The sequence below is a fragment of the Mustelus asterias genome, chromosome 19, assembly GCF_964213995.1.
Source record: "Mustelus asterias chromosome 19, sMusAst1.hap1.1, whole genome shotgun sequence".
Lineage (NCBI taxonomy): Eukaryota > Metazoa > Chordata > Chondrichthyes > Carcharhiniformes > Triakidae > Mustelus > Mustelus asterias.
In genome coordinates, this window is record NC_135819.1 from 8,932,600 (window position 1) to 8,958,642 (window position 26,043).

At 44.0% G+C, this 26,043-nt stretch overlaps 1 protein-coding gene across 1 annotated transcript in view; it reads left to right on the plus strand.

Moving 5' to 3' along the window:
• The window catches only part of cacna1ab (calcium channel, voltage-dependent, P/Q type, alpha 1A subunit, b), a 572,403-nt gene that overhangs the window by 283,365 nt on the left and 262,995 nt on the right, over nucleotides 1-26,043 (plus strand). Inside the window, exons 8-10 of the mRNA XM_078234782.1 lie at nucleotides 3,985-4,088; nucleotides 22,111-22,226; nucleotides 24,033-24,089. Coding sequence (XP_078090908.1) covers nucleotides 3,985-4,088; nucleotides 22,111-22,226; nucleotides 24,033-24,089 — 277 coding nt within the window. The remainder of the gene's footprint in view (nucleotides 1-3,984; nucleotides 4,089-22,110; nucleotides 22,227-24,032; nucleotides 24,090-26,043) is intronic.

The following is a 26,043-nucleotide window of genomic DNA, read 5'->3' on the forward strand; positions in this document are numbered from 1 at the left end:
CAATCTGTTAATGTAATTATTCGCCACTAAATGTTAAAATCAACATTTACTTAGTTATTTCTCCATGTTCTTTGATTTTTTAAGTGCCATCTTGGACTTGGTTGGAGGGGAGGATTAATAGCATGAATGTTGGGGAAGAGAAAATAGGTGTCAGCTTGAATCAATGGGTAAGTGTGGAGAGCCTATGAGGGGGAAAGTATATCCCAGAAAGTTTATGATGCTGTGTTTGTTTTCCAGTTGTAAAATGGTTTCCTAAGTAACCAGTAAGGCAGGAAGAGTGTTTAGGCTAATAACAAGTTATGATTACGCTGTCTCCCACATTGGATTAGGCTGATCTATAGTGTCCAGGGGACACACTCCAGAACCAGTAAGATGGCTGGTCAAATTGTTAAGCAAGATCCTCGGCTTATTGTGGAACATGTTCAGATACTGGGCTGTCCTAGCATCTGGCTTACCCATGATACATTTTGTTTAGAAATGTGGCACTGACAGGCAGGAAGGGCCATTACCACATTATTTAAAAGGCCAGTCAGTACATACAACTCAGTTGCTGGTTGTTATTTGAGGCTACTAGTTCATTTCTGGGTGTATAATTGGTTGGGACGGGTGGGCATGGTTGGTGAAACTTAATTTTGAACGCTGAGAAGATAATTTCTCCGTTTTTTTTTTGGCAGCCTTCACTATAGTTGTAATACAGCCAGGAGTGACTTGGTAAGCTGTCTGGGCCGGATGGAGGGGGAAGAGGTGAGGAAGTAGGAGCAGATGGGACAAAAGGCAGGATACTATGAAGGAGGCCATCTTCAAAGAGCATTCCTCCATGAATTCCACTGAGGAGCAATGTCTGCAGCAAATTCTCATGTTTAAATACATGCATAGCCTCTCACTATCTGTGTAACCACCTCCAAACCTATAAAAACTCACTGCTGAGAGTGATTCTTCCAAATCTGGCTTGATACACTTTCTCTTTGCCTCCACCATGGGTGGCCATGCCTACTGTTGTCTTGAACAAACCCATTGGAATTCCTTCCTTAAACTCCTCTCCTCTTGTAAGAACCCATCCCTTTCATCAAGCTTTTATTCACCTCTTCCACCTCACTCTCTTTAGCTTGACCTACATTTTTCCCTTACACTCTGGGATGTTTTTCTTAAATGTTAAAAGCAACATTTAAATGCGAGTCATTGTTGTTTAGGACAGTTTGGGAGAGTATGTAATTTTGGGGAAGCTGGGTTTAATGTTCTGTTACAAACCTTGTTCTTTGTTGGAAAAAGTAATTGTTCAATGTTCAAATTAGTTGAATGGATTATTTTTCTTGAGGTCTCTTTCCCTCGTTCTCACTCTCTAGATCCCTTCTTCTGATATTACACACCTGGAGTATTGTGTGCCTTATCTGAGGAAGGATGTTCTTATTATAGAGGGAATGCAGTGGAGGTTTACCAGGCTGATTCCTGGGTTGGCAGGTCTGTCATATGAGGAGACACTGAGCCGGTTAGGATTATATTCATTGGAGTTTAGAAGAGTGAGAGGGGATCTCATAGAAACTTATAAAATTCTAACAGGATTAGACAGGGTAGATTCAGAAAGAATGTTCCCAATGGTGGGGGAGTCCAGAACTAGGGGTCATAGTTTGAGGATAAGGGGCAAACATTTTAGAACTGAGGTGAGGAGAAATTTCTTTACCCAGAGGGTGGTGAATGTGTGGAATTCACTACCACAGGAAGTAGTTGAGGCAAAAATGTTGTGTGATTTCAAGAAGGAACTAGAGATAGCTCTTGGGGCTAAAGGGATCAAAATAAATGGCGGAGCAGGCTTGAAGGGTCGAATAGCCTACTCCTGCTTCTAGTTTCTCTGTTTCTTTCATCCTTCGATCAGTTGGTAGCACACTCACTTTTAAGTTAGAAGTTTGCATGTTCAAGTTATACTTGACTCACAATCCCAGTACTTGAGGAACTGTTCTACACTGTAGGAGATGCCATCTTTGAGATCCAATATTAAACCAAGGTCTCATTTGCCCTCCAAGGTGGACATAGAGGATCCCATGGGACTATTTTGAAGAAGAGCACCAGCAACAAAAATGACCTTGGCTTGAATCTAGCACTGTCTGATGAGAACAGAATTGTCTTTATTTGTTACCTATAAAGCTTCAATGTGAAATCAATTGAAGTGTGCTGAGGTAGTTAGTTCTAGTGCCCTGACTGCTGCACTAGTTGCTGATCTCTCACCTCCTGCAATTCAAATCCAATTCGGATCCTAGACACCATAGACCCACAGAACTCAATTGACGGTCTCAATGGAAGGAATTTTCTTAAAGGTTGGGGAATTGCAATGTTTTGTTTATAGCTGGTCCCTTGCAAAGCAGTTTACTTTGTCAGATCACCACAATCAGGAGATGCATGCATTTTGTATTTCACTAGTAGAATACTAGTAATGGGATAAGAGAAAAGTTTCAGTCATCTGCTCCAAAATATAATTCACAAAGGAATGTCTGATCAGTATCTTGGTGAGTTTATTCCATCACATGTAGATTGAATCATTCTGCTTGTCTTTCCATTGTTTTCTTACTGCACTACTTGGCTATTGCCTTTCGTCCTTCAACCATTGTAAACTTAGCAACAGATAGAAATATGGAAACGTGGCATTGGATTGCTCCTGACCATTGTAAGGCCCATGAACCAAGGCATACAAATCAATTGAATGTTCGTTGGGATCCCCTTTCCTCACATTGTTGGGTTCATGAACTTCAAATGATGTCCCCAATGGTTCTATTCATGCTGGCTTTTAAAACAAAAATATTTAAATAAATGAACAGAATAGGCAGATAAGAACCCAACTCCTCATTAGACCCACCTGCTTTAATACTGAAGAATAGAGACTTGGACAGCCCTGCCTTCCATTTCTGATCTTGCTTCAGGCAACAGCTGGGGCATGAAAGCTGCTGGGAGGTGTATGTATGATGGTTTCCTCTAAAAACAGCATCAAGTTTAACTGTGCTACCCCAATGGTGATGTAGTCTATTGATTTTCACTATTTAGAATTATGTAAGTAATATAGCCAGGTGGAGAGAATGCTGGGAATACAGAGCTTGTAAACTGTACTCCAGCAAGAACCACCACCTAAAGAAAATGGGCACAAAAAGTTGGGGGAAGGGGAATAAAGGTTTTAAAAATTAAAACAATTATTTGTTCCTGTTTAATTTTATGAGTGGCCAGGATGGTGAGACTGGGCTATTAAACAAATACGCTCATTGACAATTTCCATCAGTTGTTACCTGATCTGCAGCAAATATTCTTCTTCATAATTTTCAATTGGCTCCAGTTCCCTTTATGTCTTATGTAGAATTATCGAGACTTTGTAGCATTCACCCCAACTGATTTGTATCTCAACCCTGTCCATCTAACACAATCAGTATATCTTTCAATTCTTTTCCCTGTCGTGTGTTCATCTACTTTTCCCTTAAATATATCTGTGCTATTATGCTATTCACCTCAACTACTCCTTACAATACAGAGCTGCTCACTCTAAACCACATTTTGGGTAAAGAAGTTTCTCCTGAATCCCTTATTGGATTTATTCGTGAATATCTGTATCTGTTATATTTATGAGTCCTATTTTGTTCTCTCCTACAAGTGGAAATATTTTCCCTATGTCTACATTGTCAAACACCTTCATAATTTTGAACACCTCTATGTTTTTTAAGGCGAGGTCAACTCTGGTTCAAAACATGGATAGATCCATGGTTGTCTGGGTGATAGAAACTTGAGGAAGGATGTAGCAGAGACTAAGGTTGGGGTAATCTTCTCTCCCCCACTTTTTCTCCCCTCTTCTTTCCTTCCTCTGGAGAGAAGATATGTGCATATTTATAAAACCACTGACAGAGCTGGGAGAGGAGAACTTCTGAATAGTGACACCAGAAGGAGACAGGAGAGTAGTGGGAATGTGCTCCAACAAACTGACAGCTAATTTTGTTTTTCTTTTTTTCTTTACAGAGCAATGATGCCTTAGGGAACACCTGGAATTGGCTGTACTTTTTCCCCCTCATCATTATTGGCTCCTTTTTTATGCTGAATCTTGTCCTTGGTGTGCTGTCAGGGTAAGTAGCTCTTGTTCTTCCTATGATTTGTTTTGAGAGTTAACTCCCTGACTTTAATATCTAGATCATTGTAAGATGTACCAGTTAATGAAAGCAAGCTCTTCCCATTTGCATTGTGATGTTCTAGGGCTGAAAATTTTGTACAATGTGACAGGTGGATACAATTATTTCATTTTGCGGCATTATTTTTCCTTGCCGCTTTTGATCTGCATGGGTTTAACTATTTGGTGATCAGATGGTATGAGGGTAGAAGAAAGACATCAGAGCTTTTCCACTGTAACTGCCTCTTAGGAAGTTCAGTAAGAAGTTTAACAACACCAGGTTAAAGTCCAACAGGTTTATTTGGTAGCAAAAGCCACACAAGCTTTCGGAGCTCTTAGCCCCTTCTTCAGGTGAGTGGGAATTCTGTTCACAAACAGAGCATATAAAGACACAGACTCAATTTACATGAATAATGGTTGGAATGCGAATACTTACAACTAATCAAGTCTTTAAGAAACGAAACAATGTGAGTGGAGAGAGCATCAAGACAGGCTAAAAAGATGTGTATTGTCTCCAGACAAGACAGCCAAGAACAGGAAGTTCCCAGGAGATGAATAACTTGCCCCAAGAATCATGTCTCTCTCTTCCTTCACTCCCACAAACACACACCCAACCCTCCACATAATTTCCCTAGGGAAATGCCATAATTTCCTTCTGCCAGTCTGATCATGATTACCTGAATCAGGAACTATGTGTATTCGGATGGAAGCTGTATTCTCAACTTCCATCTCTACTTCATGGATCTGAGCTTTAGTATTGCAACACTGTAGTTTTGAGAAACAGATCAGACCTCTTTACAGCAAATAATGTTCTGTTATAGGGGCGGCACGGTAGCACAGTGGTTAGCACTGCTGCTTCACAGCTCCAGGGACCTGGGTTCGAATCCCGGCTCGGGTCGCTGTCTGTGTGGAGTTTGCACATTCTCCCTGTGTCTGCGTGGGTTTCCTCCGGGTGCTCCGGTTTCCTCCCACAGTCCAAAGATGTGCGGGCTAGGTTGATTGGCCATTCTAAATTGCCCCTTAGTGTCCCGGGATGCATAGGTTAGAGGGGTTAGTGGGTAAATATGTAGGGATATGTGGATAGGGCCTGGGTGGGATTGTGGTCGGTGCAGACTCGATGGGCCGAATGGCCTCTTTCTGCACTGTAGGATTCTATGACTGTTTGCAGTTGCTTTTTATATACAGAACTTGTTTTGAATTATTTGTTCAGAAACTCTTTGGTATGGCTATGGGTACCTGTATGGGTCCTAATTATGCCTATCTCTTTATAGGGTATGTGGAACATTGCTTGTTCCAGTCCTTCTCTGGTCACTTCCCACAGCTCTTTAATTGGTAAATTGATGACTATTTTGGTGCTGCTTCATGCTGGAAAAATGTATCAATTCCACTTCCAATTTCCACCCATCTATCACCTTCACATGATCCATCTTCCGCACTTCCCTTCCTTGACCTCTCTGTCTCTATTTCTGGTGATGGACTATCCATCAGTATCCATTACAAGCACGCCGACTTCCACAGCTACCTCGATTATAGCTCTTCACACCCGACCTTAAGGACTCCATCCCATCCTCTCAGTTCCTTTGTCCATCGCACCTGTTCTGATGATGCCACTTTCCTAAATGATGCTGCTGATCTGTCTTCCTTCTTCTTTAATCGCGGTTTCTCACACACTGTGGTTGACAGGGCCCTCAACCATATCCGACCCATCTCCGGCGCCACTGTTCTCACCCTTTCCCCTCCGTCCCAGAACCAGGATAGGGTCCCCCTTATCCTCATTTTTGACCCCATCAGCCTCAGCATTCAAAGGATCACTTTCTGCTATTTCTGCCAACTCCAGCATGATGCCACCACCAAACACGTCTTCCCCTGACTCCCCTTGTCAGCATTCCGCAGGGATCATTCGATCTGGGATACCCTGGTCCACTCCTCCTTCACTCCCAACACGTCACCCACTGCCCATGGCACCTTCCCATGCAGAAGATGCAACACCTGCCCCTTTACCTCTCCCCCTACTCACCATCCCAGGGCCTAAACACTCTTCAGGTGAAGCAGTGAAACTGGGTGACCGCTTTGCAGAACACCTTTGGCATGTCCGCAAGCATGACCCAGACCTTCCTGTTGCTTGCCATTTTAACACAGCACCCTGCTCTCATCCTTGGCCTGTTGCAGTGTTCCAGTGAAGCCCAACCCAAACTGTAGGAACAGCACTTGATCTTCCGATTGGGCACTTTACAGCCTTTCGGATGCAACATATTGAGTTAAATAACTTCAGACCATGAACTCTCTCCTCCACCTTCACCTCATTTCCATCAGTTCTTTTTACTTTATTTTATTTTTAAGATTTATTTTCATTTCTTCTATTGTTTCATTTTTCAAATTCTTTAAAAATCTCGCTTTTGATCTTTTTACCCCCACCCCACTAGGACCATCTGTTACATGTCTCAGGCACTCTGTTTACTCTGTTTACCTTTGTTCTGCCATTTTACACATTCTGGTCCCTTAATGGCTGCTATCGACACCCTTCTTTGCCACCATTCACATCCCCTTTGGCTTTTTGTCTATGACATCTTTGTCAATCTCCCCTGCCTTCACCAACCACTGGCCTTCTGCCAGCCATGCCCCCTTCCTCACCTAACAGTATAAATCTATATTATTTTCTACCTACCCACCTAACCTGCACTCAGTTCTCTTCCATTGTCAGTGCACAATCACTGTGAACATGGTATTGACAGCATGATGTTATGGTTAAAGCACCGAGAGATGTAGGAGAAGGCACAAGCAGTGCTGTGTTGAATCTTGAGAAACTTCACCTCCCCATTATCCCTATCCATTCATTAAATCACTAACTCTTGCTTGGGTACAGTTTTATTAATCAAATGTGTCCGAAACTACATTCTTCACAAATAACCTGGGCAGTGAATATTAATAGGGTTTTCAATCATGGTTGGCTTAGAAAGGAATCCATTTAAATTTCACTCAGTGTTGACACAAACAGAATTCTTAGCATGGATCAACAAAAAGTGAGCAAGAGTGGGAATCTTAGATGATATGTTTTCCCTTGGCTATCTCAGGATTGTTGAGGCTAATTTCAGCCCTCTTGAGCAGAAGTTTCTACTTTGGAATCAAAGTATGGTTGTTTTGAAATTCTGCGGCGCAATTTCTTGCTCAGAGAATTTATACCCAATTTCAACTTGGAAGCTAATTAATTTGCATCGCCGAGTAGCTTTCTGAATCACATGGCAGGGCAGGAATTCATTCGTCCATCCCATTACCTGATGGGGTTTAAGGTCTAAATATCTTCCGAATACACACATTCACTCTCGTCGGCCCAACCGTGTGGAGGAAACATTACAATATGGCTGTGCCAAAGGAAAAAACTGTACCAAGGTTAATCAGTGACTGCCTTGAGACCCTCACTCGTGGTATCCACCATCCATGGCTTCAGGAGGCTTGCCGGCCTGGGAGGCAGTTGCAAGAGAGGTCAGCTTGTTGGCACCCACCTGGAAAATGTTATGCAGTGTAGGGAAGAGAATGAATAATCTCATCTGCTCCTCCAGGGTAAGTCAATGTACAGCCCATTTCCATCTCTCACATTCAAATGGCATCATGCACTCAAAAGGTTACACAAGGGATTTCACACAATGTTGTTGGGTTGACACATCAGCACTGATTGTCTCACGGGCACTTTAACATCACCAGCATCTCATCTATAATGCTGTACAAACTCCATCCTCACCCTTTACTGGGAAGGGCTCAGCACACACAGTAAGCAAGCATGCTTTCCAACCTCTCCTCACCTCTTCTAATCATATTCCATCCATTTATCTTATGCAAGTCAAGCCTTCCCCCAACAAGAAAGGGCAACATGTTGGCACAGCAGTTAGCACTGCTAACTCACAGCGTCAGGGAACCAGGTTCGATTCCCGGCTTGGGTCACTGTCTGTGTGGAGTTTGCACGGTCTCCCCGTGTCTGCGTGGGTTTCCTCCAGTTTCCTCCCACAGTCTGAAAGACATGCTGGTTAGGTGCATTGACCTGAATAGGCACCGGAGTGTGGCGGCTAGGGGAATTTCACAGTAACTTCATTGCAGTGTCAATGTAAGCCTTACTTGTGACAAATAAACTTAAATTTAAACTTGTATACTAAATAAAGAAGGAGAATTTCCAGACTGGAGGAGGGATGACCAACATACAGGAGCTCTCCAAGTCCGAGGATGATGCCACCAAGTTGGCCAGAGAGGACAGAGTTCACTTCTATGTGGAAGGTGAGACCTGCAACTTCCAGCAAGCCAATACGGACAAGCATGAATTGATCACATCCTGACTTTCTCAATGGGTGACATGTATTCAGCATGTTCATGAACAAAATCTATCTTCTGCCTCTTACAGGCAGCAGCAAGTTTTGACAGAGCAGCAGTGCCACCCCAAACCCCCAGCCCACCTCAGAGGAGAATGATGAGGATCCATTTGAAGAAGAACCGTCACAGCGATCACTTGCATCCTCCACCAGCACAGGCACACACCACAGCAGGTCATATTTCTATATTAGGCTCAGGATCACATTCTGGGGACCCCCCCCCCCCCCCCCCCCACCACTGACACGTCCCAACAGCCCAGGCCTCTGGCATTTGGAGCACTGCTGGAGATCAGGCACTTAGAGTCCAAATCAGATGATGAGCCTCTGGAAATGGCCTTCTCGCACATGCTGGAGGTGCAACAACAAATATCAGGTAGAGGCAGCCAACAGACTAGTTCAAAGGACGGAGGATCTGTCCACATTCTGTCTTGTGTTGTGTGTTCGACATGCAAATACCTTGAGGTCTCCATGGGAAGGGTGGCAGCTACTATGGAGACCTTGGTCCAGCAGAACCTGCCAGATTCTCTCACTATGTGCATTGGTGAGATTGATCCGCGGCTAGGTGAGAGGAGGGCATCTTGACCTCCCTTCTGGAGCCTATTCTTCTAAGGGAATCGGGGAGGGCCCCTGGGCACCCAAAGGAAAAAACAGCAGCTGGGGACCCTGGGGCCAGCACCCGGGTGACCAAATCACCTCTGCCTGTGACCCCATTCCCTCCAGGTGCACAGGCCAAGGACGGTGCACCTGTCCCACAGCAGGAAACCCAAAGCAGCCCCTACAGGTCTTGGCTCTCTGGGGGATGCTTCATCAAAGATAACAGAGTGTAGCAGTTAGCAGGCTGCCGCCACCTTTTTGTGGATGTCAGGGATTCGCCTAGACGTAGCACAGGGTTAGAAAAATTAAGAAACTTGACATCACTTTTGAGTCACAGGTTTTCAATCGCTGCCATTTATATTATGCACCTTTCTTAATACATCTGCTGTTCATGAGGATGGTCTTGTCATTCAAAACATGGTGCAAATGCATCTATGTGCTCTCGTTTTGCACTGGTGAGTCATGCTCCCACTCAGTGATCACCTCCGTTTGCGAGCCTCACATTTAAGATGTGTAGCTGAGTCATGATAGTTGCTCTGTCCTTGCATTTTGTCAGGGAGATGTGTCAAACTGTTTACTGGAAGTGACTGCAAAATGTTTTAATAACTTATACTCCTGACAAGACAACATGGAGCTTTGGAGGGTTAGCTATAATTGTTTCTCAAAATGAGAAGGCTGCCTTCATTGACAATACCAAAGCACAAGACCTGCAGCATGATGGTCTCTCCAACCATGCGCACATCTCCGCTAAAAGGTTTGTGTTAAGGTGGTGCATCAAGTCGTTTAACGGAGTGTTTGTACTGTTGTGCCAACTTTCACTTACCAGAGTGCATGGATACAGGGTTTGCCGTGGACTTTGCCAAGGATTAGGCTTGAGTGAATCATGAGAGTCAAATGTGCAAGTCCGAGTGCTGATCTTGTTGTCAATGGCACTGGTTGTAAAGGCTTTTCCATGCACTAGCATGGCACTAAGGGACAGAAGGAATGTGGCTGTATCCCATTGCCTTCCATTTCCAAGGAAAGAGTGGTCCATCCTCAACAGGTTCAGGACCGGCTACGGCCCCTGCTTGGCCAACCTCCACAGATGGGGCATTAATGCCAGCCCACTATGTGTCTGTGGGAGAGAGCAAACTATGCACCATATAGAAGTGTGTCCAATCCACAGATTCAGTGGAGGCCTCTCCGCACTCAACACAGCAGAACCAGAAGCAAACGCTCGGCCTAGGAACTTTACATTCACTAAATAAATAAATAATTTGCCTGTACTTTACTCCTCTTGGAATCTTGGCACAGGCACACCTTCTTGAATGGCATCCCCACATGGAAGCTGACTCTCATCCTCCAATTCAAGTTCCTGGCCTTCCCGCTTTCATAGAATCTCCGCCTCCTCCATGATTCCCTCTGACTAGGGATTGTTGTAGGTAAAAAGATACCTCTGAGACTGTTTATTGAGTCAAAGTACAGTGGCTTTATTACAAAAGCTTTTGGGAGAGATCTGGCACCTTAACAGCGGTTCACCAGACTTCTCTCCGAATACAACGAAGTGTGGATATTTATACATTATGGTTCCCAGTACCAGTCACGACGCAAACACTGGTCTGGTCACGAATCACAGTGTATCTGGTAGTCTCTGGTCACGAATCACAGTGTATCTGGTAGTCTCTGGTCACGAATCACAGTGCATCTGGTAGCCTCTGGTCACGAATCACAGTGTATCTGGTAGTCTCTGGTCACGAATCACAGTGCATCTGGTAGCCTCTGGTCACGAATCACAGTGTATCTGGTAGCCTCTGGTCACGAATCACAGTGTATCTGGTAGTCTCTGGTCACGAATCACAGTGTATCTGGTAGTCTCTGGTCACGAATCACAGTGCATCTGGTAGCCTCTGGTCACGAATCACAGTGTATCTGGTAGTCTCTGGTCACGAATCACAGTGTATCTGGTAGTCTCTGGTCACGAATCACAGTGTATCTGGTAGTCTCTGGTCACGAATCACAGTGCATCTGGTAGTCTCTGGTCACGAATCACAGTGCATCTGGTAGCCTCTGGTCACGAATCACAGTGTATCTGGTAGTCTCTGGTCACGAATCACAGTGTATCTGGTAGTCTCTGGTCACGAATCACAGTGTATCTGGTAGTCTCTGGTCACGAATCACAGTGTATCTGGTAGTCTCTGGTCACGAATCACAGTGCATCTGGTAGCCTCTGGTCACGAATCACAGTGTATCTGGTAGCCTCTGGTCACGAATCACAGTGTATCTGGTAGTCTCTGGTCACGAATCACAGTGTATCTGGTAGTCTCTGGTCACGAATCACAGTGTATCTGGTAGTCTCTGGTCACGAATCACAGTGTATCTGGTAGTCTCTGGTCACGAATCACAGTGTATCTGGTAGTCTCTGGTCACGAATCACAGTGTATCTGGTAGTCTCTGGTCACGAATCACAGTGTATCTGGTAGTCTCTGGTCACGAATCACAGTGCATCTGGTAGCCTCTGGTCACGAATCACAGTGTATCTGGTAGCCTCTGGTCACGAATCACAGTGTATCTGGTAGTCTCTGGTCACGAATCACAGTGTATCTGGTAGTCTCTGGTCACGAATCACAGTGTATCTGGTAGTCTCTGGTCACGAATCACAGTGTATCTGGTAGTCTCTGGTCACGAATCACAGTGTATCTGGTAGTCTCTGGTCACGAATCACAGTGCATCTGGTAGTCTCTGGTCACGAATCACAGTGCATCTGGTAGCCTCTGGTCACGAATCACAGTGTATCTGGTAGTCTCTGGTCACGAATCACAGTGTATCTGGTAGTCTCTGGTCACGAATCACAGTGTATCTGGTAGTCTCTGGTCACGAATCACAGTGTATCTGGTAGTCTCTGGTCACGAATCACAGTGCATCTGGTAGCCTCTGGTCACGAATCACAGTGTATCTGGTAGCCTCTGGTCACGAATCACAGTGTATCTGGTAGTCTCTGGTCACGAATCACAGTGTATCTGGTAGTCTCTGGTCACGAATCACAGTGTATCTGGTAGTCTCTGGTCACGAATCACAGTGTATCTGGTAGCCTCTGGTCACGAATCACAGTGCATCTGGTAGCCTCTGGTCACGAATCACAGTGTATCTGGTAGTCTCTGGTCACGAATCACAGTGCATCTGGTAGTCTCTGGTCACGAATCACAGTGTATCTGGTAGCCTCTGGTCACGAATCACAGTGTATCTGGTAGTCTCTGGTCACGAATCACAGTGTATCTGGTAGTCTCTGGTCACGAATCACAGTGCATCTGGTAGTCTCTGGTCACGAATCACAGTGTATCTGGTAGCCTCTGGTCACGAATCACAGTGTATCTGGTAGCCTCTGGTCACGAATCACAGTGTATCTGGTAGTCTCTGGTCACGAATCACAGTGTATCTGGTAGCCTCTGGTCACGAATCACAGTGTATCTGGTAGTCTCTGGTCACGAATCACAGTGTATCTGGTAGTCTCTGGTCACGAATCACAGTGCATCTGGTAGCCTCTGGTCACGAATCACAGTGTATCTGGTAGCCTCTGGTCACGAATCACAGTGTATCTGGTAGCCTCTGGTCACGAATCACAGTGCATCTGGTAGTCTCTGGTCACGAATCACAGTGTATCTGGTAGTCTCTGGTCACGAATCACAGTGTATCTGGTAGCCTCTGGTCACGAATCACAGTGTATCTGGTAGTCTCTGGTCACGAATCACAGTGTATCTGGTAGTCTCTGGTCACGAATCACAGTGTATCTGGTAGTCTCTGGTCACGAATCACAGTGTATCTGGTAGTCTCTGGTCACGAATCACAGTGCATCTGGTAGCCTCTGGTCACGAATCAGTCTTTGGTTTCACAGCCCTTCCGGCGGCATCGGCAGCTTTTCCCTTGAAGTAATTGGTGCGGTCACGGCTACCCCAGCGGGAGTCTTCCTTTCAAACGGCCGTTATCGCACCTTACCATCTGCAGCTGTTTCCTTTGTTTAACTAGCACACAAGCCTGCAGAAACAGGTAAGACTTGCAACGTCTGCAAAATAACATTCACATTTGACTATCCATCTTTATGAAAATGAAAGTTAAAGAATGAAAGACATGAACAAGTAAGGAAAACATGAATAAATAATGTATACTGATGCTAGGAGCAGTATAAGCCTGGGGAGATCAGCCATGAGGAAGGGTTATGTCAGTGATATATTCTAGGTACAAAATTCATTAACCCTTTAGGTACAAAATTCATTAACCCTTTCCCTTCTTCAGGCTCCCCCTCTGAAGCCCCAGGTTGTGAAGTGCAGATTAGGCAGGACTCCCTTAGTGGAGAGTACTGCAGAAATCCACCTGAGCAGTCCAAACATCAGAAGTGCATTTTCAGGATGTTGATGGTCTGCTCAATGTTGGGTCGTTTTGACCTATGCACCCTATTGTATCTCTGCTCCGAGACAGGCAGAGGACAATGCACGGGTATCATGAGTTGCCTTTGAGTGGGTAGCCCTTATCCCCAGCAGCCAGCCTTGTAATCGCTGAGGCCCTTCGAATATGTGAGGCACCTGGGAATGACGCAGGATATATGAGTCGTGGGAACTTCCAGGGTACCTGACACAAACGTGCATGATGTGCTTCTGCTGATCGGACACCAGTTCAATGTTCAGGGAATGGAACTCTTTTCTGTTAACGAAAATCTGCAGCCATGGAGCTCACAGAGCCACATGTATGCAATCGATTGCACCCATTCTCTAGGGAGGCCTTAGATAGCTCCAAATCCCAGAAACCTAGCTAGCTTCATTGAGTGTAAACTTCACATAATGATGAGCCTTACTGTAGAGGGCATCGGTCACCTTGATACATATATGTGCTGAGGACTGTGAGACAAGAACATAAGAACTTGGAGCTGGAGTAGGCCACCTGGCCCCTCGAGCCTGCTCTGCCATTCAATAAGATCATGGCTGATCTTTTCGTGGATTCAGCTCCACTTACCCGCCCACTCCCTTAGCCCTTAGTTCCTTTACTGTTCAAAAATTTATCTATCATTGCCTTAAAAACATTCAATGAGGCAGCCTCAACTGCTTCACTGGGCAGGGAATTCCACAGATTCACAACTCTTTGTGTGAAGAAGTTCTTCCTCAACTCAGTACTAAATCTGCTTCCCCTTATTTTGAGGCTATGCCCCCAAGTTCTAGTTCCCCCGCCAGTGGAAACAACTTCCCTGCTTCTATCTTATCTATTCCCTTCATAATCTTATATGTTTCTATAAGATCTCCCCTCATTCTGAATTCCAATGAGTATAGCCCCAGTCTACTCAGTCTCTGCTCATAAGCCAATCCTTTCAACTCCGGAATCAACCTAGTGAATCTCCTCCGCACCCCCTCCAGTGCCAGTATATCCTTTCTCAAGTAAGGAGACCAAAACTGTACACAGTACTCCAGGTGTGGCCTCACCAGCACCTTATACAGCTGTTTTTAAACTCTATCCTTCTAGCAACGAAGGACAAAATTCCATTTGCCTTCTTAATTACCTGCTGCACCTGCAAACCAACTCCTTGAGATTCCTGCACAAGGACACCCAGGTCCCTCTGCACAGCAGCATGCTGCAATTTTTTACCATTTAAATAATAGTCCATTTTGCTGTTGTTCCTATCAAAATGGATGATCTCACACTTACCAACATTGTACTCCATCTGCCAGACCCTCGTCCACTCACTTAGACTATCTATATCCCTTTGCAGACTGCGAATTTTGACACACTACACTTGGTCCCCAACTCCAAATCATCAATGTAAATCGTAAACAATTGCGGTCCCAACACTGATCCCTGAGGCACACCACTAGTCACTGATCACTTTTATTCCCACTCCCCACTTCTGCATGGATTGCCTGGTCCTCACCTGTTTCCGACAGTAGCCTATTTGTAATATGCTAATATTATTTATCTTAAGCACGCAGGATTCCCACACAATTCTGAGATGCTAATAGGAAAAGAAAAAAATACCTTAGACCACCCATTAATACCAACTGTTCAATGATCTAAGCAAATAATTTTTCAATGATTGGAAGCAAACACAAGAAGGCAGATTACTACGTGAATGGCTGTAAATTGGGAGAGGGGAGTGTGCAGCGGGAACTGGGTGTCCTTGTGCACCAGTCACTGAAGGTAAGCATGCAGGTGCAGCAGGCGGTAAAGAAGGCAAATGGCATGTTGGCCTTCATTGCAAAAAGTTTCAAGTACAGAAGCAGGGATGTGTTGTTGCAACTATACAGGGCCTTGGTGAGGCCACACCAAGTGCAGGGGAGAGTGTGCAGTTTTGGTTTCCTTTTCTGAGGAAGGATGTTCTTGCTCTCGAGGGAGTGCAGCGAAGGTTTACCAGGGTGATTCTGGGGATGGCGGGACTGATGTATGAGGAGAGATTGAATAGGTTAGGATTGTTTTCGCTGGAGTTCAGATGAATGAGGGGGGATTTCATAGAGACTTATAAAATTCTAACAGGTCTGAACAGGATAGATACAGGGAGGATGTTCCCGATGGTGGGGAAGTCCAGAATCAGGGGCCACAGTTTGAGGATTCGGGGTAGATCATTTAGGAAGGAGGTGAGGAGATATTTCTTCACCCAAAGAGTGGTGAGCCTGTGGAATTCATTACCACAGGAAGTAGTTGATGCCAAAGCATTGAATGCATTCAAGAGGTGGCTGGATATAGCACTTGGGGCGAATGGGATCAAAGTTGTGGGGAAAAAGCAGGATTGGGCTATTGAGTTGGATGATCAGCCATGATTGTGATGAATGGCGGAACACGCTTGAAAGGCCAAATGGCCTCCTCCTGCTCCTATCTTCTATGTTTCTAAGCAACAATGCTTCAAGATGCTTAAAAATTATTATTTTTCTTTCTCTTTAAGATTTCTGTGGGATCAGAAGAAACTTAATTCCATAAAATCTTCCAGTATGTCCATGTCCTTCCTTAATTCCCTACCCACTCTCCACAACATGCAATTTCTTTTTTGGCTTGGTGTCAGAGCAATCAGAATTTACAGCCATTCAAGAACAGTTCTCGTAGCTCCCTTGCAATGTTGAACTATGGTTCTAGCCTCTTACAATGACTTCGGGCAGCTAGTGCAAGAGCTTCTATCACCCACCTGAAATCTTCACAAAGTTATCATCACACAAAGTTAGCTTGATGACAGAAGACAGCGGGTTGTGTTTCAAACTGGAGACCTGTGACCAGCGGTCTGCCTCAGGGATCAGTGCTGGGCCCACTGTTCTTTGCCATTTATATTAATGAATTGGATGAGAATATAGGAGGCATGGTTAGTAAGTTTGTAGATGACACCAAGATTGGTGACATAGTGGACAGTGAAGAAGGTTATCTAGGATTGCAACGGGATCTTGATCAACTTGGCCAGTGGGCTGACGAATGGCAGATGGAGTTTAATTTAGATAAATGCGAGGTGATGCATTTTGGTAGGTTGAACCAGGGCAGGACTTACTCAGTTAATGGTAGAGCATTGGGGAGAGTTACAGAACAAAGAGATCTAGGGGTACAGGTTCATAGCTCCTTGAAAGTGGAGTCACAGGTGGACAGAGTGCTGAAGAAGGCATTCAGCATGCTTGGTTTCATCGATCAGAACATTGAATACATGGGTTGGGACATCTTGTTGAAGTTGTACAAGACATTGGTAAGGCCACACTTGGAATACTGTGTGCAATTCTGGTACCCTATTATAGAAAAGATATTATTAAACTAGAAAGAGTGCAGAAGAGATTTACTAGGATGCTACTGGGACTTGATGGTTTGAGTTATAAGGAGAGGCTGGATAGACTGGGATTTTTTTCTCTGGAGCGTAGGAGGCTGAGGGGTGATCTTATCGAGGTCTATAAAATAATGAGGGGCATAGAACAGCTAGATAATCAATATCTTTTCCCAAAGGTAGGGGAATCTAAAACTAGAGGGCATAGGTTTAAGATGAGAGGGGAGAGATGCAAAAGTATCCAGTGGGGCAGTTTTTTCACATAGAGGGTGGTGAGTGTCTGGAACAAGCTGCCAGAGGTAGTAGTAGAGGCAGGTACAATTTTGTCTTTTAAAAAGCATTTAGACAGTTACATGGGTAAGATGGGTACAGAGGGATATGGGCCAAATGCAGGCAATTGGGACTAGGAGTTTAAAAAAAAGGGCGGCATGGACAAATTGGGCCAAAGGGCTTGTTTCCATGTTGTAAACTTCTATGACTCTATAATTCCACAAGGTTTTATAATCATTCACAAATAAATGTATTTATTTGCAAGGGCCTCTTTTGCACCCATTGAGGACCTTCCAATATTGTGACATGCACTGATTGTTCTTTTAAATACCATATAACATATATGAACAAAATTTTATCAACTGCTTGTTAACAAACATTGGCACGGAACAACAGATAGAGTGAGTTTAGAGGAAGAACAATTATTTAATCAATTAAAGTTAACACCAACACATGTTTTATTAACAAGAACAGACTTATTAAGTCCATCTGATCAATAACCAGTTGCACTGATCACCGGATTACCACCTGACGATGTATTGAACCTGAGCAACTTTGATGATTCTGAAAACAACACTTTGATCATTTCTTTGCCAATAGCTCCCCGATAACTGTAATCAACAGGGTGAAGATTTTGTTGAAGGCTTTTTTTAACTTTCATTGTTACAGGATATTTTATGGGATGTGGGTGTCTCTGGCTAGGCCAGCATTTATTGCCCATCCCTATTTAACTTTGAGATGGTGGCAGTAAGCTGCCTTCTTGAATTGCTCCCCCACAATGCTGTTAGTGCTATAACCAACTTTACTTCCTAATCTCTGTTCCATCAGCTAACTTTAATGAGAAGGTTGACTCCGCTATCTCTCAATTAGAGAGTGAAAAAATTAGTCAGGATTTTTTTGCTTTGATATAAATATGAACAGAGTTCGGAGTAAGGTCAGGACTCTGCTTGAGGACAGCACAGTGGCACTTGTGTTCGATTCTCTCTGCTGAGTTTGTGTATCGATTTTCTTCCCATGTCTGTGTGGGTTTCCTCCAGATGCTCCAACCCACAGTCCAAAGATGTGTAGGTTGGGTGGATTGGCCATGGTAAATGTGCAGGGTTATGGTGATGGGGTGGAGGGGAGAGTCTGGCTGGGCTGCTCTTTCGGAGAGTCGGTGTTGATTTGATGGGTCGGGTGGCCTCTTTCTGCACTAGAGGGATTCTATGGTAACCTACCAAAATTCCCTAAGCACCATGTGATCTGCACCACAGCAGGGGTCAGTCACTGCAAGAAACAAGATAAAAAGTCTAGGATTTTACTGAAATGTACCGTCTTAACAGATTGGTTTCCATTGTTAAGTTCATGTAAATTGAGAATATTTGGCTGGTCCATTATACAGATCCCTCTTGGTCTTGTAATCTGACCCCTCCCTAAACCATTCACTTTGCTACATTTTTACCCACTTTCTGAAGCTTCCTGAAAACTAAGTTTTTCAGTCATGCCTTTGTTCACCCTCCCTCCAAAGCATAGAAAGCATTCTTTCTGGCTGTATCATAGCTTGGTATGGCTCCTGATCTGCCCAAGACCGCAAGGAACTACAAAAGGTCGTGAATGTAGCCCAATCTATCATGCAAACCAGTCTCCCATCCATTGACTCTGTCTACACTTCCTGCTGCCTCGGCAAAGCAGCCAGCACAATTAAGGACCCCACGTACCCCCGATATTCTCTCTTCCACCTTCTTCCTTTGGGAAAAAGATACAAAAGTCTGAGGTCACGTGCCAACCGACTCAAGAACAGCTTCTTCCCTGCTGCTGTCAGATTTTTGAATGGACTTACCTTGCATTAAGTTGATCTTTCTCTACACCCTAGCTATGACTGTAACACTACATTCTGCACTCTCTCGTTTCCTTCTCTATGAATGGTATGTTTTTGTCCATATAGCGCACAAAAACAATATTTTTCACTGTATGTTAATACACGTGACAATAAATCAGATCAAATCCCTAATCTTTTCCCAGCCTTGCCTCAATGTTCAATTCCCTTTGTAAAAGCATGTTAGGATGTTTTACCATACTATGGGGAGAATTCTCTTCCACAATTCTGGGACAAATTAGTTGTAATAGCAGTAGAAACATGAGAGAAAATTTGTGCCATGCCTTTTTATCTATCAGGAATTCTCTCCTATGTCTATTGTCAAGAACCCTAGTGACTACCGCATGCATGGTCTAGGTCTCCAGTGTATATCATTCTCATCCATCCCATTTCTCAGGCGTGTCATGTGGAAAGTAGCAGTGCATCTTGGGAAGAGTTGGTAATAATCTACTGGTCCCTGAATGGGGGAGAGTGGGGGTAGACACCCATGTAACATTTTCCCTCCCTACGTCAAGTCTAGCCCTGACAAGGAGAAGCCTTCGATCTCAGTCTTAGGCTTCAGTGGAGCCTTTGTACCGTCTTTGAGACATATCCGTCCATGTGAGGACCCTTACTGCCTCTTCCAATGCAGCAGGAGCACCACGATATTTCCCAACGGAATCTCTTTCCCAAAAGAAAGTCTCCCCTGAATATTGTATATAAGCAGAGAATATTGTTTTCTTCACTTTTAAGGATGGTGATGCATTCAAATCTTCTCCTTGGCAGCTTAACTAGCAGGTTAAGCTGACTAGCAGAGTCTGCACGTTCTCCCCATGTCTGCGTGGGTTTCCTCTGGGTGCTCCGCTTTCCTTCCACTGAAAGATGTGCTGGTTAGGGTGCATTGGCCATGCTAAATTCTCCTTCAGTGTACCCAAACAGGCACCGGAGTGTGGCAACTAGGGGATTTTCACAGTAACTTCATTGCAGTGTTAATGTAAGCCTACTTTGTGACATTAATAAATAAATTTTAAACTTTAGGTTTAACTGTGGACATCACACATATAAACAGTGGTGTAATTAATGCCTTTTAAGAACCAAATCAGAAACTCCAAGGTGTATTATAAAGTTAGCCTACACCCTAATTTTTACTTTTGATTTTGGTATTAGGGTGAGCATAAGGTGTTTCACTCCAGGTATAATTCAAGTGACCCACTAGGAAGCTTTCATCAAAATAAACTTTATTTAAGAACATAGAATATAACAAAAAGAATTAACATAACTTTTACCAATTAAAATAATTAATAAGGGCAGCACGGTGGCACAGCAGTCAGCACTGCTGCCTCACAGCGCCAGGGACCCAGGTTCGATTCCCGGCTTGGGTCACAGTGTGGAGTTTGCACATTCTCCCCGTGTCTGTGTGGGTTTCCTCCGGGTGCTCCAGTTTCCTCCCACAATCCAAAGATGTGCGAGTTAGGTGGGTTGGCTGTGCTAAATTGTCCATTAGTGTCAGGGGGATTAACAGGGTCAAGGATTATTGGGATAAGGTCTGAGTGGGATCATTGTCGGTGCAGACTCGATGGGCTGAATGGCCTCCTTCTGCACACTAGGGATTCCATGAAAATACCTAAACATGACAAAATATAATTCTTAACAGCTAGCTATCTCTTTTGTTCCAATTTAGCAGTATTCCCCACAGACATGAATCTCTTCTTTAGAATCAGTAGCACAGAAACCAAAGCAGCTTAAGTAAGTACTAGGGGCAGCACGGTAGCACAGTGGTTAGCACTGCTGCTTCACAGCTCCAGGGACCTGGGTTCGATTCCCAGCTTGGGTCACTGTCTGTGTGGAGTTTGCACATTCTCCTCGTGTCTGCGTGGGTTTCCTCCGGGTGCTCCGGTTTCCTCCCACAGTCCAAAGATGTGCGGGTTAGGTTGATTGGCCGTGCTAAAATTGCCCCTTAGTGTCTTGAGATGGGTAGGTTAGAGGGATTAGCGAGTAAATATGTAGGGATATGGGGGTAGGGCCTGGGTGGGATTGTGGTCGGTGTAGACTCGATGGGCCGAATGGCCTCTTTGTACACTGTAGGGTTTCTATGATTTCTATGATTTCTTCTAGATTTCCAGCCTTTTGACACTTCTGGAGAGTGATCCAGACAGACACTTGTCTTCTAATTCGCATGCAACAACTTCCATGTTATTTCATAGTTTGAAGATATGGGGTAAACGGTTTAGAACTGAGGTGAGGAGAAATCTATTCAACCAGAGGGTGGTGAATGTGTGGAATTCACTACCACAGAATGTAGTTGAGGCCAAAACGTTGTCTGATTTCAAGAAGAAATTAGATATAGCTCTTGGGATTAAATGGATCAAGGGATTTGGGGGCAGGGGGGGAACATGTTATTGAATTCAATGATCAGCCATGATCAAGATGAATGGCGGAGCAGGTTCAAAGGGTTGAATGGCCTCCTCCTGCTTCGAGTTTCTACGATGTAGTGTTGTGAATTTCTGGGAGTACTCTTGAGTAATTTTAGGGAAGTTTGGTAGGTTACCATAGAATCCCTCTAGTGCAGAAAGAGGCCACCCGACCCATCAAATCAACACCGACTCTCTGAAAGAGCAGCCCAGCCAGACTCTCCCCTCCACCCTATCACCATAACCCTGCACATTTACCATGGCCAATCCACCCAACCTACACATAGATCATAGAAACCCTACAGTGCAGAAGGAGGCCATTCGGCCCATCGAGTCTGCACCGACCACAATCCCACCCAGGCCCTACCCCCACATATTTACCCGCTAATCCCTCTAACCTACGCATCCCAGGACTCTAAGGGGCAATTTTTTTTTTAACCTGGCCAATCAACCTAACCCGCACATCTTTGGACTGTGGGTTGGAGCATCTGGAGGAAACCCACACAGACATGGGAAGAAAATCGATACACAAACTCAGCAGAGAGAATCGAACACAAGGTGCCACTGTGCCGTCCTCAAGCAGAGTCCTGACCTTACTCCGAACTCTGTTCATATTTATATCAAAGCAAAAAAAATCCTGACTAATTTTTTCACTCTCTAATTGAGAGATAGCGGAGTCAACCTTCTCATTAAAGTTAGCTGATGGAACAGAGATTAGGAAGTAAAGTTGGTTGTCTGGTACCACCACCCTAACACATGTAAAATCTTTGTTTCAGGGAGTTTGCCAAAGAGAGAGAGAGGGTAGAAAATAGACGTGCATTTCTCAAACTGAGGAGACAGCAGCAGATTGAGAGGGAGCTGAATGGTTACCTGGAATGGATTTGTAAAGCAGGTAAGTGTGGGACTCGAACAAGACACCCATGCTGAACTAGAGTTTACCAAAAGATAAAGTGTCGTACAAGTATTATTTAAAGGTCGTCGGTCAAGTTAGGAAGGCTGTTTAAGAAGCAAATTGGATCCTTGTCTTGTATCTAGAGGTGGGGGGGGGGGGGGGGGGTACAAAAGTAAGGAAATTACTTTATAAATTACTTTTTAAGTGAAGGCTAAGGGGAAATTTAATGGAGGTGCTCAATATTTTGAACTGTTCTGATCAAGTGGATAGGGAGAAATTGTTTCCATTGGCATGAGAGACAATATGTGGAGATGCCGGCGTTGGACTGGGGTAAACACAGTAAGAAGTTTAACAACACCAGGTTAAAGTCCAACAAGTTTATTTGGTAGCAAAAGCCACACAAGCTTGTGTGGCTTTTGCTACCAAATAAACCTGTTGGACTTTAACCTGGTGTTGTTAAACTTCTTAATGAGAGACAATAACCAGAGGGGACAGGTTTAATATTATTGGGAAAAGAACCAGAGGGCTAATGAGTTTTTCCTTTATACATAGTTGGATGCTATGATCTGAAATCTACCATTTGAAAGGGTGGTGGCCACAGATTCACTGTTAACTTTCAAAAGCAAATTGGATAGATAGTTGAAAAGGATGATTGCAAGACTATTAGGAAAAATCAGTGGAGTGGAACTAATTGGATAGCTTTCAATGAGCCAGCAGAGGATTGATGGGCTGTATGGCCTCCTTTTGTGTTGTACGATTCCACTTGTCTAATTATCTGGAAGTTCTTTAAATAGTCGGCATAGTCATTACTGTGTAGATAATATAGCAATTTGCTAAGTGTGTAAAATAACAAGTTAGTTTACAGTAGTTTCACATTACAAAAGAGAAGCAATGGAGGAATCATTTGACAAATCACATGAAGACTCCGAGACTGTGTATATGCACCTCAAACACAAAATCTATGTCAGGGTGAAAGGAAATTGGGATTATTCTCTTCCAAAAACCTGCTGATTTGTAGCTTTCAAAAACCTGAAGATAAAGTTGATAGAAGGTCAGCCTGATGTTAAAATTAGAAGGGAAGTCTGAATATTTCCAGCAGGGAATAATGTATTTGTAGCACGTACAGAAAATGCTGGAAATACTTAGCAGATCAGGCACCATCTGTGGAAAGAAAAACATGGTTAATGTTATATTTATAGATGAAGTTACAAGAGAAGACCTTGCAGTAATTCACACAAGTCTAACCACTGGTTTAAATTATTTTTCACCCCACACGGAAGTGGAGGAGAGTAAAATGGGACAGTGAGACAGAAATAAAGCGTTATCATTAACTTGTGAGCAGTAGGAGCTGAGTGCTGTTTGGTTGGGCAGAGCCTGTGAAAAGCCCAACTTACGGTGTTGTAAGAATCATTGAATTAAATATGACAATTAGCTTATTCGGTTGGGGTAAAGTATATGGACAGACCATACCTATGGTGCACCTTTGGCCTGTACAATAATTTTGCTGGTGGTTCCACCTTCAGCAGTAGCTGGTAGGAATTACTGAGCCTCACAACTGATTAACATCTTGACAGGTACAGTAGTTAACCCAGGGGGGAAAAAAACTTTGAAGATGGTGCATAATTAACAGCAATTCTCCATGTCAAACTTCCCAGAACTTGAATAAATCTTTACAGCAAATCTGTTTTATGTATATGTAAGGCATGTATGTTTTAATAAATATTTTACAGTGCTAATTAATTGCAGAGCCTTTCGTCATATTCCCATCTTTTTTTTTCCTGTTATTTGACTATTCATTTCATGCAGAGGAGGTGATATTGGCAGAGGAGGAGACTGACACTGAGGAGAAGTCACCCTTTGATGGTAAGACCTTTTTAAGCCTCTTCAGTTAGCAAAGCTGGAAACTATTTGAATAATAATTAATGTTTTAAAGGGTTATTTTCAGCTCCCACTGCTTGCCTGAAACATTCCCAGATCAGATAAAGCATACGTAAGTATAGTCTTGTGCCAGAAAAATACAATTCCAAGCCTAGGTTACTTTCTCCTTTAGCCATTATGTAGACCTGAAATGCACAAGCTATTTGAGTCCTTATACACAATGCAAAATTGGCTAGGAAAGTTAGAACTGGGTGTCTAATAGAGGTGTATAAAATTATGAAAGGCATAGATAGGGTGAACGGTGGGAAGCTTTTCCCCAGGTCAGTGGTGACGTTCACGAGGGGTCATAGGTTCAAGGTGAAGGGGGGGAGGTTTAACACAGATATCAGGCGGACATATTTTACACAGAGGGTGGTGGGGGCCTGGAATGCGCTGCCAGGCAAGGTGGTGGAGGCGGACACACTGGGAACGTTTAAGACTTATCGAGATAGCCACATGAACGGAGTGTGAATGGAGGGATACAAAAGAATGGTCTAGTTTGGACCAGGGAGCGGCGCGGGCTTGGAGGGCCGAAGGGCCTGTTCCTGTGCTGTATTGTTCTTTGTTCTTTGTTGTTTTTGGGATTGCGTTAATGGTTATGGGATCCCAAAGACACTGTCAGAATACGCAGGGACTCCCTTTCTCAAAAACTAACATACCCTCAGTGAAACCTGGAAGGTCCCTGGGAGTGTGTTATTTGCAGAGAGTCCCTGGGAGTGTGTCAGTATTTGCACACAGACTCTGGGAATGTATGAGTAACTTGTAGAGTGTCCCTGGGAGTGTGTGAATATTGGTTTTATGAAGGGAAAGTCATACTTGACAAACTTGCTTGAGTTCTTTGAGGACGTAACCAGCAAGGCGGATAGTGGGGAGCCTGTAGATGTGGTATATCTAGACTTCCAGAAGGTGTTTGACAAGATGTCACATAAAAAACTGATCCAGAAGGCGAGATCATAGTGGATTGGGGGTAGAGTACTAGATTGGATTGAGGATTGGCTGATTGACAGGAAGCAGAGGGTCAGGATAAATGGGTCCTTCTCTGGCTGTCGAAATGTAACTAGCGGGGTGCCGTCGGGTCAGTCCTCAGACCTCACCTATTAAATGACCTGCAAGCAGGGACAGAGTGGAATAGCAAAGTTTGCAGATGATACTAAAATGCATGGGAAAGCGGGCAGTGAAGAGGATAATAAAGATTCTACAGACGGATATAGCTAGGCTAGGAGATTAGATCAAAATTTGGCAGATGGAGTTTAATGTGGATAAGTGTGAGGTTATCCACTTGGGCAGAAAAAAATAGAAAGGCAAATAATTACCTAAATGGAAAGCAGATTCAAAATGCGTCTGGGCAGAGGGATCTGGGTGTCTATGTTCATAAATCGCAGAAAGTCAGTATGCAGATGCAGCATGGAATAAAAAAGGCAAATAGGATAAAAGCAAATTACTGCGGATGCTGGAATCTGAAACCAAAAGAGAAAATGCTGGAAAATCTCAGCCAGTCGGGCAGTATCTGTCAGGAGAGAACTGAGCTGACGTTTCGAGTCCAGATGACCCTTTGTCAAAGCACCTCGGGATTGCCTGGACTCGAAACGTCAGCTCTTTTCTCTCCTTACAGATGCTGCCTGACCTGCTGAGATTTTCCAGCATTTCCTCTTTTGGAAGGCAAATACGATGTTGCCATTTATTGCAAAAGGACTGGAGTATAAAAGTAGAGAAGTGTTATTGCATTTGTATAGGGCTTTGGTGAGACCACATACAGAATATTGTGAAACCAAAGAGAAAACGCTGGAAAATTTGCTTTTATCAAGAGTATTGTGCCCAGTTTTGGTCTCCTTATTTGAGGAAGGATGTGGGCGGCATTGGAGGCAGTTCAGAGGAGGGTCACCAGATTGATTCCGGGGAT